Source organism: Myotis nattereri (assembly GCF_964212035.1).
Source record: "Myotis nattereri genome assembly, chromosome: 3".
NCBI classification, from domain to species: Eukaryota; Metazoa; Chordata; class Mammalia; order Chiroptera; family Vespertilionidae; genus Myotis; species Myotis nattereri.
This window is the reverse complement of record NC_138077.1, coordinates 168,130,323-168,147,231: the sequence shown is the minus strand read 5'-3', so window position 1 is coordinate 168,147,231 and position 16,909 is coordinate 168,130,323. Positions and strand designations below refer to the sequence as shown.

The 16,909-nt window shown below is 37.4% G+C and overlaps 1 protein-coding gene across 4 annotated transcripts; it reads right to left on the bottom strand.

The window, feature by feature from the left end:
• Positions 1 to 740: 740 nt before the first annotated feature.
• Positions 741 to 16,447, bottom strand: SERBP1 (SERPINE1 mRNA binding protein 1). 4 transcript variants are annotated; one of them, XM_081087632.1, is made up of 8 exons: positions 15,427 to 16,447; positions 11,879 to 12,029; positions 11,125 to 11,265; positions 10,924 to 11,013; positions 10,209 to 10,283; positions 7,233 to 7,410; positions 4,540 to 4,713; positions 741 to 2,913 (listed from the first exon to the last, which is right to left on the bottom strand). In XM_081087632.1, exons 1-8 carry the CDS (start codon positions 15,737 to 15,739, stop codon positions 2,857 to 2,859), a joined length of 1,179 nt encoding a protein of 392 aa, XP_080943758.1. In that variant the 5' UTR covers positions 15,740 to 16,447; the 3' UTR covers positions 741 to 2,856. The 4 variants fall into 4 exon arrangements, with proteins under 4 accessions (XP_080943758.1, XP_080943756.1, XP_080943757.1 ...); XM_081087630.1 differs by having other exon boundaries at positions 10,209 to 10,328; positions 15,427 to 16,385; XM_081087631.1 differs by having other exon boundaries at positions 10,209 to 10,328; positions 10,924 to 10,995; positions 15,427 to 16,385.
• Positions 16,448 to 16,909: the final 462 nt, after the last annotated feature.

Below are 16,909 nucleotides of genomic sequence, written 5' to 3'. Positions count from 1 at the left end.
GACTTCATATGCAACTCCCTAAGAATATAAGATTTTTTCTATTTCAGTGCAATCATCACGAGCGATTAGAAAAATAACACATTCAGAATGATTACTTAATATACTCCCTCCAAACCCATACCAAAAAATAAGCCCCAAATATATTTAAACCCTGGAGATGATGTGTATGTCCTACTTTCACTGTTAAAAGTGAGTAAAGTTAACTATATGTATAATACCTAGTGACACATTTAAAAATCTTTCATAACTCCACACAGGTCTCAAACAGTATTTACACTAAAGAAGAAATCATATTCCAATCATTTCAATGCAAACTGAAAATATCTTAATAAATTCTGGCATTACTTCCAATTAAAAGCATCCATAAAAGTTCACTAAAACATTCAATCAGCCACAATTGTTATTTATGGATCTGTATCAAGGGATTTCTTTAGAGTATTATATCCAGTTTAATACTCCCTTCAAAAAACAGTGGTGCTCAGTATAACTAACCTCTGCATTCAAAATATGATATGCTAAGAGAAATGCCAATGTAAAGTCAGTCCTTGAAATTCATTTTATAAGAATTCAACTTTCTAATTATAATACTCATTAAAATAGGCATCCCTCCCAGATAAACAAAATCTAAGCATAAGGTAAAAAATGAAATATGAGCATTATCTTTGGGGTGCACACACAGGCCAGAAAACACATGACGATAAATGGGTTCCTATTTGATTGTTTTTATGACTTTTAAGAAGTGAGCATGAAAATAAAATCTTTATTTTCAGTCATTACCCACCAATAAAAGAAAGTTAGGTTCACAGTTTTAGCTTGACACAAAGTGAACTAGGAGGCAAATTTACATCCATCAGATACAACTAATGGACTAACTTTTTAAAGTTCAGGCTATTGTGAAAGCTTGCAACATATCAGATATTGCTGTGTATTCTCTACTGACAAAATGCCAGCAATGGCTGACAGAGTGGAACTTGTGAAGTGTTAATAGCAGGTGTTTTCTTTATGTCGCTAGAAATCAAGAGGTTTATAAGCAGGTTGCAAGTCCAGAAATGAGTTAAGATGAAAAGTCCAAACACACTAACTTAGGAGGGATCAAGAGTCCATATGGACTAATTTAACACTTGCCTCTGGGTAGCAGTTATGTTGGTAAATATAAAATTATATTAGACATTAGCACCAGTACAGAACACACTCTGCATAAGATTCAAATCATCAGCACAAGTTATTCATCATTAAAAACCAATTACCTCCTTCCTAATAAGATGTCAAACTAGTAAGTAACTAGGTTAATAAATGTAATTCAAATGAATAACTTTTATACTGTACATCTCTTTTGGAAGTATATGGGGGAGCTAATCAGCAAACAGCAGACATTTTATGATTTTAAGATTTTCAATATTTTAAAAACTGGACATTACTACACATAGGTAGAAAATTACTGAAAATGAGTGACAAAAATTTTTTAAAGCTAAATAAAATTCCTTTTCTGCTTAAAAATAAATATGGCAGAAGGTTTTAAAAAAATCCTAGAAAACCTGTTTATTGATCATTCTCTACATGTTTACTAAGTGTGCTGACACTCCCATTCAGTAATCCATTATTAACCTACTTTTCTAATATAGGAAGAGGTAAAAGATATTTTCTGTGGAACAGTCATTTATCAACTTAAGACCAAAGCTAACAGCAATGTAGGAAATTAGGCATCAATAAGATTTTTGGCTTATATTTCATGGGTGGTGCTGCTGTTCCAACCTTAGAAAGTAAAGCTGTCTGCTTTCCAAATTCCAAAAAGTAACACACTCCCACATCTTACCATACTAACCAGGCCCTTTGGTTTCTTTAGAACGGGAAGGGATAAAGGATCATTGATTATGGGTATATAATTTTGATTTGGAACCTTTCACAAACAAATCATATCGAGTGGCCAGAAGCAGTTTATGAATTAAACAAATCAACTTTGTTATACCCACCCTGTTGGAGGGTGAAAAGCCCAACACCCATAAAGCTATTTCACCTGACAGGATGTGTTTTTCAACAATAAGTAGTTTAAACAACTTTCTATTAGACCGTAAGGTGTCTAGTTTGGTTTTTGAAATGGGAAAGTCACACACTTTTAAATATAGTTGAAATTGTCAATCAATTATAAATTGAACTTAATGAACTATGCAGGAGCGAGGATTAATAAACCAATGTGCTTTGAATTTGTTCAAGTCTGATATTTCTGTATATAAAGATTTAGCATATAACAGCTATCATGAGACGTGAAAAAGGATTTTCCCCAGAAATAAAAATATTAAAACTAAGTTAAAATACGTAAAGTCATTAGTATTCCACATAGCATAAATTTTGACAATCAGAGTTTACATGTCCCAGTTGACCATATGTGTAAATGCAAAGCAGGTACTAAAACGGATATTATGTCCAATATTTAAAACCGGTCTGTAACTGGGGGAACATCTAAATCCTTAATTAAAAAACACAAATGAAGTGAAAGCTTTAAACTGGTACACATGTTCACACCTATATTTCAAGTTTGGAAATGCATATTTGCAAGCAGCAATACAAAATATCCATGAAGTAATGCATAATCTCTGAAAATTATGAAAACATCCCTGCTACCAATACATTTCTAAATACAAAACTGACTACCATATTTGTTACTTCTGTGTAGCGAGAGAAGTTCATTTTCAAAACAGATAAAATTCAGTCTGTAGGTGTGAATGGTATGAATGACAGTCTTTTTTTTTTTTCTTTTTTTTTTTTTTTTAATTTCTTAGACGGTTGGGATCCTTAAGCATGCAAAACCTCAGAGAAGTAGGGTCCACAAAGGAACCAGGGTTATCTTATGGCATCCAGTTAAGCCAGAGCTGGGAATGCCTCTGGGTCATCTACATCAGGAGCAGAAGCACTTGACTGAAAAAGAAACAAACCAAAATTAATAATGCTCAAACCCTGAAAATAAATTGCCAGTGTCTACATGTAGACAAGAACTCTAAAATACCTTGAAGTTAAAATACTAATTAAATACTCAAATGTGTCAAACCTTTTAAAGGCAAAATTATGGATCAGACTAGGTTCACAAATATTTGCAATGAGTCTTGCCCTAAATTTCTATCAAGATCTAGGAAAATTCCCTAGTAACAGCCTGGGTTACTTTATTTTTCTAATACTCACACAAGTGGATTCACATGGGATATGTGTGGAAATTCTTACTTTGTTAAGCATTTCTGTATTTTCTCCAATTGCTAAATAATAATGGCAGTAATTTGAAAGCAAACCGATTACAATTATTTAAGCAGCACATTCATCAATGTTAGAATGGGACCAAACTGCCAACTGCTATTTATAACGTACAAATAACAAAACAAAACAAAAGAGTATTGAAAAGGTCCACATATATAACATTGGCTTTAAAAACACCTGATATGAGGGGAAGAAACAGAAACAAAATATCACTACACTGGTACTGGTGACCATAAAATCTGTAATATTTAAATTGCCACTATAATCAAACACTGGCAGACCCAATCAAGCAAATGGGTCCTCTACTTTGTCTATCAGTTGTTCAAAATTCAGGAGGACATCATGATTGTATCCTAGATAGACAATAAGAGACAATGAACTAACTAAAAGGTTTTCTCAAATAATTTAGTTTAATAATACCTAAACATTAAAAGCTTGAACTATGACATCAGACAGATCAGAGCTCAAATCTATCAATTACTAGGGCTTATATCAAAATATTTCATAAGAACTTGTTTTGTGTAGTACACTATATGCAAGGCATTGAACATGACAAAAATTAGGACAAAAATGAATCCCACCTCTTACGTAACAGTCTAGTTAAAAAAAAAAAATAAAGAACTAAAAAGGTGTTCACTAGACCATCATCTAGTGAGTTTCACACAATAAACAATAGACACAAAGGTTATGTTAAACTGAGACCTAAAAACCAGTGAAGGCAAAGGATATAGGTTGGCATTTCAGGTAGACCCTGTCAAAGGCCAAGAGTTAACTTGGTTCCCTGTACTGAATTCCTCTTCTGTAAAATGAGGATGTCAACATAGTAACATGAATCAAATGACGCAGCACATAAAATGCCTAGCATAGCACCATGACCAGCACCTAATTAAGTGCTCAATAAAGTGTGGTAATTTAATTCTACTGGCAGCACTATTTAGTCATTTAAACACTTTAAAAAATATGTAACCAAAAATGTAGTTTCTTTAAAAAAAATTCTTTTTTTTTTACTTACTGATTTTAGAGAAGAGGAAGAGGGACAAATGGTGAGGGAGAGAAACAGATAAACACTGACTCGTTGTCCTACTTATTTATGCATTCACTGGTTGATACTTGTATATGCCCTGACTGGGGACTGAACCCAAAACCTTGACATATTAGGACAACACTCTAATCAAGTACCCAGCCAGGGTCTACCTTTTTTCCTTCCAATATGTCCCCCAAAGGACTTTAAACAGTGATTTACCAAAAGAGGTCCTTGAATTACTTAAAAGAACAAAATAAATCTTTAAAACTTACCTTGTCAGTTCTGCTGCCTCGGTTTGGACGTCCTCCACGCCCACGGCCACCTCGTCCTCCCCTGCCACCACGTCCTGGGCGGCCAAGGTCTCCAAAATTGATCTCCAGCTGAGACGTGATATCATTTGCTGGCTTCCGGAAATGATGGTCCATAACCGAATCTTCAGCGTGAGCCTGAAAATTTAAGTAAAAGCCACTGGATGATTACTAGGAAAGTAATGCTGCAAATTTTGGAATGAGCTTTCTTCTGGGCCTAGCAGTTGATCATCAACCTATGAACCAGGAGGTCAAGGTTTCATTCCTGGTCAGTCAGGGCACATGCCCAGGTTGCAGCCTTGATCCCCCGTGGAGGAGGCAGCCGATTAATGATTTTCTCTCATCGCTGATGTTTCTATCTCTATCTCCCTCTCTGAATTCAATAAAAGTATTATTTAAAAAAATTACAGGTGATATTGGCAAGTCTCAATTAGAGGTATCTAATCACAACCACTCAAGTGACTGGGCCTCATCTCAAACCTAATGAATCATAATCTTTACCAGTACATTTAAAATATGCCTTCAGATTAGGATTCCCATCAAGGAACCCCTGATAAAGACATGGATAGCATTTAAGGCTTCTATTATTAATACTAAATCTATAAGTTCTAAAGAAAACTTTATATTCTTCCAACCACAGGTTAAGAAATTGTGTACAGACTTTTGTTCATACACTTTCATATGTTCTTTCATATAAACAGGAGAGCTACAGATTCAAGTGAATCACAACTTTACATAAGGGAACCTTGAAAAGCTGAACCCAAATAAAACTACGCCTTAAACATATTAAAGGAACCATCTTAAAAATGAAAACGTCATGTTTGTGAAATCCAGATCCTTTGTATTTATGTAATAAGCTACATGACCAGGTCTGCAAAAAAAACAACAAAACAAACAAAAAATATATTACAAGTGTCAATAACTACCCCTAAAGTACAAATAAATGTTATATTTGTATCCATGCTTTCATCCCTTTAATCATATAATACCAAATTAAGTGTCAGACCAACCTAAAGGCAATAGAAGTCTTTGTAAAGAAGCCTGAGAGATAAGTCCAAAAAATTGCTAGCAAATTAAAGTCCATTATATATACTGTCTAACTTTTAAATGTTTGATATTGCAAAGCAATATCAATCTATTAAAGAGAAGCTTTTACAATTTTCTAGAGCACAGAAACAAAAAAAGTCTAAGTTGATATACTACTGAAACAATCTAAAAGGTTTTACTACAATATAAAGTCTGAATGTTGAGGGCACATCCCTAACCTTTGAGTAACTAGTAGGATAAATTGGCAAAGCATATGACTGTGTCTTAATAGTGAAAATGTATTAGTTTGTTATTCATAACCAATTTCACATTTTATAGTTTCAAAAATATCTAATCATATACATCACCTTGTATAATTATTTCTGAAAAGCACACTGGAAAATAATACTTAAAACTATGATACCTAACCTGGTCTATAAAATACATGAAGAGGATTCAGGATATTATTGCCTCACCTATAAAATTATATCATAATTTTGTATGTGTTTTGTTCTGGAGAAAAGTTCTATCAGGACCTCATAACAGTTACAAATAATTGTCTCAAAGGTGCCCAATAAATCTTTCTCATATTAACCTAAGTAGTTTAATAATTAGTTCAACAATCTCCCCAAGGAGAATTTTCAAAGTTCTTTAATCTGAAATCCTATTTGTTTTACCCAGATATACAACTATATCTGCAAGAACTATGAAAAAATAACCACATGTTCTGTGTTTTTTTTTTCTGTATGACTTGACACTTAACAATGTCCTCATTTATACTATTTTTATAGACTCAGTTTTTAAAAAACACCTCTAAATCTAGAAAAATATTTAAAACTCTTCAACCTGTTTCATTTCAAAATGTTTCCAAGTTTGCTTCACAACTATTTTTTAAAGAAATTAAAATGTATTAAGATCTTATTGCATCTTTTTATTACAGGTTGCCTTCATAACATTTTAACTTTATGACTAAAATATCATACTTACACAAGCTCTAAAAGGATGTAGCAATGGGACATTCCTCTAAGAATGTTCCCCAAGGCTTAAGCAGAAGATGCCAAAGTAAAAACCACCAACATATCTTTCTCATTAGTTTCCATGTTTTGTAAGTAAAGGAAACCTATAAATTAATTTTCTGGTCTTTACATCATTCCTCAATAAAGAAAGGTAGTACCATTTATTGAAGAGTCCTGACCATTAAATATGGCATAGGCAGACAATTTCAAGTATTAAATACTGTATAAAGGCACTCATTTTATTGTAGGTTAAGCCACATGAAAATGCCAATCTTTCAATCTAATACAAATCCTTGAATTTAGGCATGATTTTTAAAACTCTGAAAAGACCGACTGTATTTATGAAATATAGTAATTGTAAGATATATATTGACTAACAGTTTTTGGGGATGGGGACTACCAGATTGAATATAACAATAAATAGAAGGACTAAATTTCTTAAAATATGCAGTTTATTTGGTAATGCAGTTTATTTTCCTTTTTGAACAATTTACCTAACCCAATGACACTATGCAAAGCTTTTCTTTTTTATAAAGATTATAAATAACAAAAATTATGTGTTGAATTGTCAAGACACACCTAAAAATTTTCCAATACCATAAAAACTAATTTTACCTCTTCACTCTTTGACTTATGAAGAACAAATCCCTTCTTCCACTGACCATCAGCACCTTCATTTGGTTTTCGTATATTAAATTCTACTTTTGCCCGGTCCTTGTTTTGAATAGCCTTCCACTCATCCAAAGTCATTTCTTTTGGACCCTCTTCCTTTACTTCTTCAACTTCGTTTTCCCTGTGAAAAGATGTTTAAGTTTTATACCTACTAGGTGGCTGACAAAAATTTGTATTACTTATAAGAAGTTAAATCTTGGTAAATCAATCTTTTAGGGAAAATTATCCAAGGGTGGAAGGATCATAATTTTTGTAACCCAGTGGCTAACATTAATTTGGTAGACACCAGGTATTCAACGCTTGTTGTTTTAGTGAAAGTATGGATAAGTAAGAAAAACACAATTCATCTTCATAAACTTTTAAATGCTCATCTATCAGTAATACAACCTGGAATTGACTTTATCAAACATAAAGAGAAACATCAACTGGTTGCCTCCCATACACACCCCAATTGAGATTGAACCTGTGACCCAGGTATGTACCCTGACCAAAAATCAAACCCGCTACCTCCTTGGTGCATGGGATGATGCTCCAACCAAGCCTCGCCCCCCCCCCCCCCCCCCCCGCTGGGGCTAAAATACACATTTCGTAAAATAACACTATTTTTCTCTTAAAACTGTACCGTTACATAATTAAAATATTTGGCCTAACTTCTCCTAAAACATTTTTTTAATTTCCCACAATACATAACTCATGTTATCATCTAGAATGCCTGTGAACCACACTTCACATTCTAGAATATAAAAAGAACTGTTCCTCTATCCTTTATTTTAGGATAACGATGGCAAAACAAAAGAATCTTTAAAACCCAGGTTTATACAAATCCTAGATTCTATATATGCCAATTTTCAAACCAACCTGAGTGTGGGCGGGAGACTGAGGTTTCACTAGAAATGAAACTCTCCATAAAACACACTGGTTTCAATACTTAATAGTAAATTAGTTATTTCTAAATGCAATTCTTAGATTATAACTATTATATGAGTTTCCATTTTTGCAGAAAGCAAGCCTAGAAATCCATTATTTTAATCTAATATATCAATTTCCAATTGTCACCAAACAAGTTGTTTGCTATTCTGGGAGCTCTGCTTTTTTCCAAAGATAGCAGATGATCCAGTTAGCCTCAGAGCTCAAATATCTCTCTCTTCTATGCTACTCTGTACTGTTTGACTAATCCTACCTTAAAATTTCAAGTTTACATTGAATTGATGAGATTTAGATATAAGGTCCAGCTGTCAGTTTACAGATGAGAAAGCTAAGAAAAAAAACTCCTAGTTACTCCTAAGTTGTGACAGAGCCAAGAATGTAACGTAACTCAGCACATTTTGTCACATGGAACCATGACACCTACCTTCAAAGATTATTGTAAGGATCAAGTGAGACAAAACAAACGCTCTGGAAACTATATATAAGGGAGTCAAAGTCAGCCAAGCGCTGCTTTATAAATTTGTATTTCCATACACAAGATATAATACTATGTTCAGATTCTCTCCACTCTGGAGACTGTTCTTAATACCATCATCATAATCTTTTTTAGACCAAATACCCTCAATTTCATTCCTGGGTCCTGAATTCAAGATCTGCTTCCAATACCCTATCAATAATGCATGATTTCCTTCTGGTAGACATTTATAATCTTTGCAGGTCACACTTACGGTGACTTAAGTATGGACTCTTTATTAAAGGAAGAGCGGTTGTATTGAGCATTGTGAAGTACTCAATATTACATGAGGCTCATTTATGCATCCACAATTTCATTGTTTACCAAATAAATTATTCTATATAGTTTCATATAAATGAATTTATCTAAGTTCAACACATCATTTAACACCATGTATTTTTTCTGTCTCCAATAATAGCAAATGTATTATTCCAATAAACCCATGGAATATGATACCCTAATCATTAGTAATAGTTCACTGTAAGAGCAATTTTTCCTTAAGAAAAAGCAAAGTTTAGAAAAGCATCTCCTCCAATTGATTTGAATATGCCCCAGTTAAGATTTAGACCTAAGTAATCTATAATGCAAGACTTTAAACCACAATACCATAAGAAATGACTGGCATATAATTTCTGCTTTGACTGATGGAAACTAGAGAAAGGCATTAAATTATTTCCACCAGCATAACTTGAAACTTTAAAACTCTCACCCTTGAATAAATAAAAACTTCAAAATCAGGTCTTCTACCTAAAAAGACTCTCACACAGACAATGAAAAAGATTAAGAAATCTAGTGAATAACATATTCTGGCATTTGCTCTCTTCATATATTTTAAAGCAAGTCAATAATGCTATGTTCCAAATCCAATGTTGATGGAAAATAAATTTCATAGAGGTACAATTTTAAAGTCATGTTTCCTAGTTTTAAACTGTATCAAAATAAAACCTGCAGTTATAGATTCCAAAGTACTTTGAACTATGAGTCCTATATACAACTTCTCTTATTTCAACCATTTCATCTAATTTTTAGTAACCCCCAATTTCAGATTCTAGTTCTCGTCTATTTGATGTCTCTGGACAGCTATCACTTGAATTATCCATTACTATTATCTCTATCAAGTAAGGTTAATTAGGTAAAATGCATAGCATCTTATTCTCTATTTTGAGGTTACAATAGTTAATTTTTGTGCTTGGGGCTAGCAGGTTTTACTATCTTCCCTTATTTTTTTTAAAACAGCAATGGTAGTTTTAAATAGAAATAACCATTTCCATTTTTCAAATCATTAGAGCCCAATATACCAATATATACATGTGTAAAACACTCCTCTATATAAACACTACTTGATTAACTGGGGTACCCTGAAAGTCTCTCCTCTTAAAAACCCATCAAGTAACAGAATTAAATCTATATGCTTTCTTAGTAAAAGTCCAAACTGATTTCAGTGACGGAGCATTACTACTATACATAAACCAACTTACTTATTTTCAGTGTCTGCAACTGGATGTTCTTCACCTTCTGGTGTTTCCTCAGTCACATTTGGTTGCTCCAAGTCACTGCAATTATAAGATATTTGTTTCTGAATGTATTTTGGGGACTCTCTAAGGAAAGAAAGAAAAAGAAAGGCATCTAGGTCCATTTACATGTAGCTGAAGAATTCATTATACAAAAATATTTTAAAATCCTCACATTCCCTGTGTCTTTTCCTACTAAATGTATACTCCAGTAGACCTTTAAGAGGAAATAATTTAAAAATGTATACTGATCCAAGTTATAGTATTTTACTCAAAAAGAAACAGGACAGAAGTTAGTTTTAAAATAATGCCTCACTTGCTTATCAAGTTTTTCTAATAACCAGAAGGGTCAATAGCTACAAACTATTAAAGACATACAAATAAGAATACCCAAACAACTTCAATGCAGGGTTTCAGAAAAAGCTATATATACATATGAAAAAAAAACCCGATATCACATATACTGAAATATGAAAAAATTGGTCACTTCATATAACTATAATCTAAACATATCCAACAAGAGGTTATCTTGTATGGAAGATATACAAGATATTTAGCTATAAGACAAGAGTTATTCCATTCTTGTCCCAGGGACAAATAATATTTAAGAGTTATGGACGAGCCTCTAGTAAGGTATAGGGTCAATTTTATTCAAATTATTTTAAAAAATCAGAATACCAACGTTAATTCATCTTTGACAGTTCCCCAGTTGTGAGATCCGCTACCTCCACGTTTGTCCTCGTGCTTCAGACCACTGTAATGTGAGAAAGAACTAACAAAACTGAGTTAACATAATACTCTTTAATTCTAGAAATTCAAAGTTTGTTTTATTAAAAAAAAGTAGACTCAAATATAATATAATAAAAACCAATATAAGACTTACGATCTATCACTTCCACTATGCCTATCAAATTCACGTTTGCCACGGGAGTCAAATCCATCTCCTCGGCCCATTCCGCGTCCACGTCCTCCTCGACCTCTTCCAAGACCACCACGGCCTCGGATAGGCCGGTCAATAATCGGTCTACAACAAATAAAGATTATATACATCCCAGGTTTTCAGAAAAAAGAATAGGGAAATTCATTCAAAGACTCAAAATACAGGAATACGTTTATTGGCTCATAAGCCAACAGTTATAAACACATGTTTTAGAAAATTCAGAACAGTCTATTTCTAATCACATAAAGGAAATAAAAACAACTAGGAAGCTACTCCCACAACAAGAACATTAATTTTACATTGTCTAAAACTTATTAGTGCACATACTTTTTATTGTTATTCATTTTACATAATAACCTAATAAAACTACTATTCATCAATACACTTAATAATTAAAATAAACAAATCTAACCTGCATAATGAATAATCTGCTTTGCTATAAACAATACAACTTTCCTGTTAACATCCGGGGATAGCAAGAAAAAGAAATTGTCTATCAATTCAACAAAGTGTTTCACTACAAGGGATCTAAGGTTGAACACTAAAAACTGCTACTGAAATAACAATTCAGATGTTTCTTTGTAAAACTGATAAACATAACCAGCCACACTGCTACCTGGCAATTATTACCAATTTATAGCTTTGTGTTGAGACTCTATAAACTGACAAAACATGAAGAGGTTTGAAAAAATCTTGCCTATCAACTGAAAATTCTCCTCCTTCACCCTTTTCTTCAAGTGGCTTTTCAAATCGTCTTTCACGAGGTGGTCGCCGTTCTGGTCTCCTATCAATTATTTTCCCTTCACCCTGAAGTTGTTGATCAGGTCTTCTTCCAACACGTCTTATTCCTAAAACGATAAATAACCAGCATAAGCAAATTATTTTTGCAACTCAAAAATTTTAGGCCTAGACTAAAAAAAAAAAAATGTTAATCTTCAGGTCCCCTAACTAGCACTTAATGTTGAAAAAGGCAAACACTGGGCATATCTAAAGTGGAACAAAGTACTTTAGAGAAACTCCTATTTTAAATAAACTTCTTTCAAACTTCTATCTAGTTTGCCAAGTCACTTTCACCCCCTAAAAGCATTCTCTGCAACTGACTTGGAAGTTACCTGGGTAGGTGGCCATTTCTCCTCTCACTTTTTAAAATGCCAGTCTCTTACTTTAAAATTCTAAATTTAAATAAATTTTAGGCAAATGATACATTTTGGCTTTAAATACACCAAAGATAACACCAGCAGCCATTCATAAATAACCAAGCAAATCCATACACATTCACATTCAACAGATAAGGACCCTAAAAAAATTTTTTTAAAGTAAAGGCCACACTTTTAGTTTACATAATCTGGAGGAGAAAAAAACCTCGTGTAAAAAAAAAAAAAAAAAAAAAAAGACTGATAATTCTATGAAATTACAAAATTGAAAGGAAAACAACTAGCATCTAGAATTACATATCCAGTCTGAAATAGCTATTTAACCAGAAAAAAGTACCCCCTCTATTAGTTTTACATGTTTTATACACACTACACCTGACAGAAAAACTGTTATGCAACCTCTAAAATACTCAATATTTTACTATTATGGATGGAGAACATTTCTTTTGGTTTGTTCTTACCAGTGCATTTACCCTGTTAGTATCTAATTCCAAGAAGCAACCAATATGCATTACTGGTGGCCTTAAGAATAAGTAGATTGATGGTTAAACTCAAGTCTGTAAATTCAGGTATGCCATAATTCCCAAACCACAATTTCTGTCAAGGCCAAACAGCAGCCAAGGAACTGTTTTTTAACAAGATCTTAAGTTGATTTACCCTGGTTCTTACTAAGAAAGTGGAACACAATCAAGATTCACCCAATTGTTCAGGTGCCTGTAAGTAGAGTAAAACAGTAAGTACCAAACTCTGATGAAATTTTAAAGTCCTTTCCACATAAACTCTCAGTGTAGGCACATTGTTAGATCTTACACCAAGGCATCTTAAATAAATTTCATCAGAGCTAAAGTGTATTGGGGTGGAGCTTGGAACCAGTCTTTATAATGATATCCAAGCCAAACACACCCAAATGAACAATGGCTTATTTCCCCACCCAATATTCAATATTAGGCTTACGGAATCTAAAAAACTTACCAAATATATTCAACCAATAGTCATCATTTAAAAATGCATGCTTCTCTTGATATATTTAGCTGTACGTGCAAGCTCACTTGATTTTCACTAGATACCAGGCTTTTAATTAAAAACAAAAACATCACATTGGTCTATACTCAGTGATAGTCTGTAGTGTCAAGTCTCAATTCTTCAAATGGAAAAAAGACTAGCTACAAAGCTAATTCTTATAATATGAACATTAAATATATATCTAGGGTAGTCTAGCACTATGCCAGGACCTTTCTTCAAAAGCACAAACACAGGATCAGGCTAACTATCCTTCCCCAATGCCCACAACATCAACTGACAGCAGGATCTCAAAATGAGTTTTTTCATTCAACATTTTCCCTTTATTTATAAATGTTTTATGCAATTTAAAGTTAGGAGTGCTCTGAAATACTGACCTAAGGAAAATGTTGATAGCTAATAGGGGAGATTTCCCGAAGACCACTGAATTATAAATTTATGAAGCAATTCCCTACCTTTGTAACTTAAAATACTAGTTTCCAAGTAAGAGCTTATTTCAAAGATGGGCTTTATGATCAAAACAACTGAGGGATTTCAAACATGCTTCATCCTTTGAACATTCGAAGTGGGTGAACACACCTACCTTGCACATTTTAGATTTACGATTCAGACTCAATTTTTTCATGTGCTTTCTTGGGATTATTCTGATCAAAGAGGTAAAGATGAGCAGTTTAAATAATTACACAAGCTAAATTAAACGATTTATTCAGTTGTGCTACAGGTTGCTGTCTTAGTTGACAAAACAGGTATTTGGCTTACTCGGTGTACACATGCTTTCTAATACTCCAACTTGTGCTTCCCCCAACCCATAATTTTAGTACAGGAATTCTTTTGTTTTATTCACCACTTAGTTTTTTATGTCAAAACCTCACAGTTCTAGTTAAAACACACACACACACACACACACACACACACACACACACACCAAAACCCTAAACCAAAATATAATACACGTGTTTAAATTTAAAAAAAGAAAATTAGTTGAATGTTGAGGAAGAATCCAACTTAAAGCTCCTGAGAAACAACTCCTTCCCGGAGCACGTGGCAGCAAAGCGAGGTTTCAACGTTGACTGTAGAAAACCAACCAAGATCCGGAGCCGGGCTATTTGCTGTGGATCCCGTACGCTTTTTCTGGCCCCCAACTGTTTCTGCTCTTCCCAGTCACCACGGAAGACACACACGTCATGCGTGAGAACGCCACAGCCAAGCTCGGGCCGCTCGGGCGAAGCGTCCGGCGTGACCTGGAAGCAGCACCCGCCCGCCGCCAATGAGACGCCGAGCACGCTTCCCGCACGTGCGGAGGGAAAGCGGCACCCGAGAGCTCCCCGCGGCCGCGGGGCGAGCGTGACAGCCCGCGCGCTCCTCTCACCACGCGGCCGGCGCGGGGCCGCCCCACCTGAGGCGCGGGGGGCGGAGAAATGGTCGCGACCCCCAGGGCTCCCTGCAAGAGCCACTCTCCATTCAGAAGCCCCGCGTCTGCGTCATCGAATGCAGCCCAAAGCCTCCCCTTCCCAACAGCTTCACTCGCTGCAGCCACTTACCAAGTTTAAAATAGGGGAGAGGGGGTGTGTGTGTGTTGGGGGGGGGGGTGGTACAAGAAGGCGCACGGGGCACCTGAGACAGGCAGCTCACGCCGCAGTACCCGGCCCCCAGCTTCTCGCTCACGGGGGCCCCCCGCACCGTCGTGGGACAAGATGGCAGGACAGCAGCCCAAGCCAGGCAACCGCACCTCAGAGCAGCACAGAGCGAGCTCTGGGCGGGAGGGAACCGGGACCCCACGCTTCCCGGGAGCCTCAGGCCAACACCCGCCGGCGGGCGGGAGCCAGCGGGAAGGCGACAGCCGCCAGGACCCCAGCACGCTGACGGCGGCTCGCCTCCGGGACCCGCGGCGGGAACCTTGCGGGAGCTGGTTTGAACTCGAGGCTACCACGCTCGCAGGGCCGGGCTCTGGTCATGTGGGGGCAACGGGAGGAAAGCGGCCGCAGAGCCTCCCGCGGACGCTCGGAGCCCGAGGAGCTGCCCCGCTCCTTCCCTCACGCCGGGTCTTCCCCACCTTCCACCACGGACTCACCTTCTTTCTTAAGCGCCACGGGCGGCTGCGTCTCCTCTTTCTTGTCAGCCACGCCGGCGTTGGACGGCAGCGGGTTCTTGCGTTCTTTCTGGGACTCTTTACGCAGCTGTTTGCCTGCCGCATTGGAGTTGTTCTGGGCTGCGGCCTGAGCTGCGCTCTTAGCCCCAGGGCCCCCAACACCGCCCCCGCCGGCTTCTTTTTTCTTGTTCTCTGCTGCCTTCAACACCTCGAAGGGGTCCGATTCGTCGTCAAATAACTGGTCGAATCGGTTGGTGACCACGCAGCCGAAGCCTTCCTGTAAATGCCCAGGCATGATGGTGGCTCGGCGGCGCGTTCCTCCACGGATTGCAGCGGGCCGCGCCGAGCCAGGAGCGCCTGCTTCAGCTCTTCCCACAAGATGGCCGGGCCGAGAGAGGGGGGCCGTCTTCTCTTCCGGTGCCAGGCACACATCCGGGAGCGGCCGGCGCCGCAGGGCACTATGGGGTATGTAGGCCAGAGTCGCTTTTACCGAGACGGCTCCCGACACCGGGACTACGATTCCCAGAATGCACAGCGCGACAACTCTTCGCGCGCGCCTGGGAGGCCGGACTTCAGGGAGGGAGTGGAGCTTGCGAGGTGAGGGAGGGGAAATGCGGCGATGGGCGGAGTCCTGCCACCTGCTCTCGCCACCCTTAAACTCTCGAGTCTCGAGCTGTGCCGAAAACAGGAAAACGTGTCGGCGTGTTTTGCTCCCGAAAGTACTCTATCTTTGGTTTTACTCCCCTAGTCTCCGGCCCAAGGCGTTATAACTTTCTCCACCTCTCCGGGAGGGTCAAGGTGACTCGCAGATCTTACAACTGGAGACTCGCAAACTTCCGGGGCCAGGGGGGGGATTGCGGCGGCGCCTCGCCGGCCTCACCCAGACAGGACCCGACCTGTTTCAGTTCAAGTCCCTCGCTGCACAGTTGCTGGAGTCGCCCTCCTGTATCCCTAACAATGAATCGACAGTGTGTTTAACGTGACGCAGAATACGATTCTTCTCGCAGGGACGGGAGAGCAGAATAATTAAAAGGACAACCATCACGTGGGAGTGTTGCGCGCCTCTCCTGGGTGAGAAATACGGTTTTGCGAGGGATGCTGTCATTGCTGTTAACTCCTTACAGGGCAGCAAAAGCTAGACACCGGGCAAGCCTCGAAAAGGCACTGTTTGCAGGAACACTTTCTAGAGTCAGTCCAGTTGTCCACGAGTGTCCAGCGAGCCAAGGATTAGGTGTTCGTAAAAGGTGCTCAAGAAATAACATTTTGACAGCATCTGAGCGTGCGGTGTGCCGAGAGGTACAATGAGGAGAGGAAAATGTCAGCGACTGGTCACACTTACAGCATTCGTATTAGTTGAGACTGTTGACGTCTGTTAAGGTAACTGAGTGTCAGTGCCTATTCAAGCGTATTTGGTAACACTGTAAGTGTTTAAGTATTTCATCATAGTTTTGAAACTTTTTTTCCA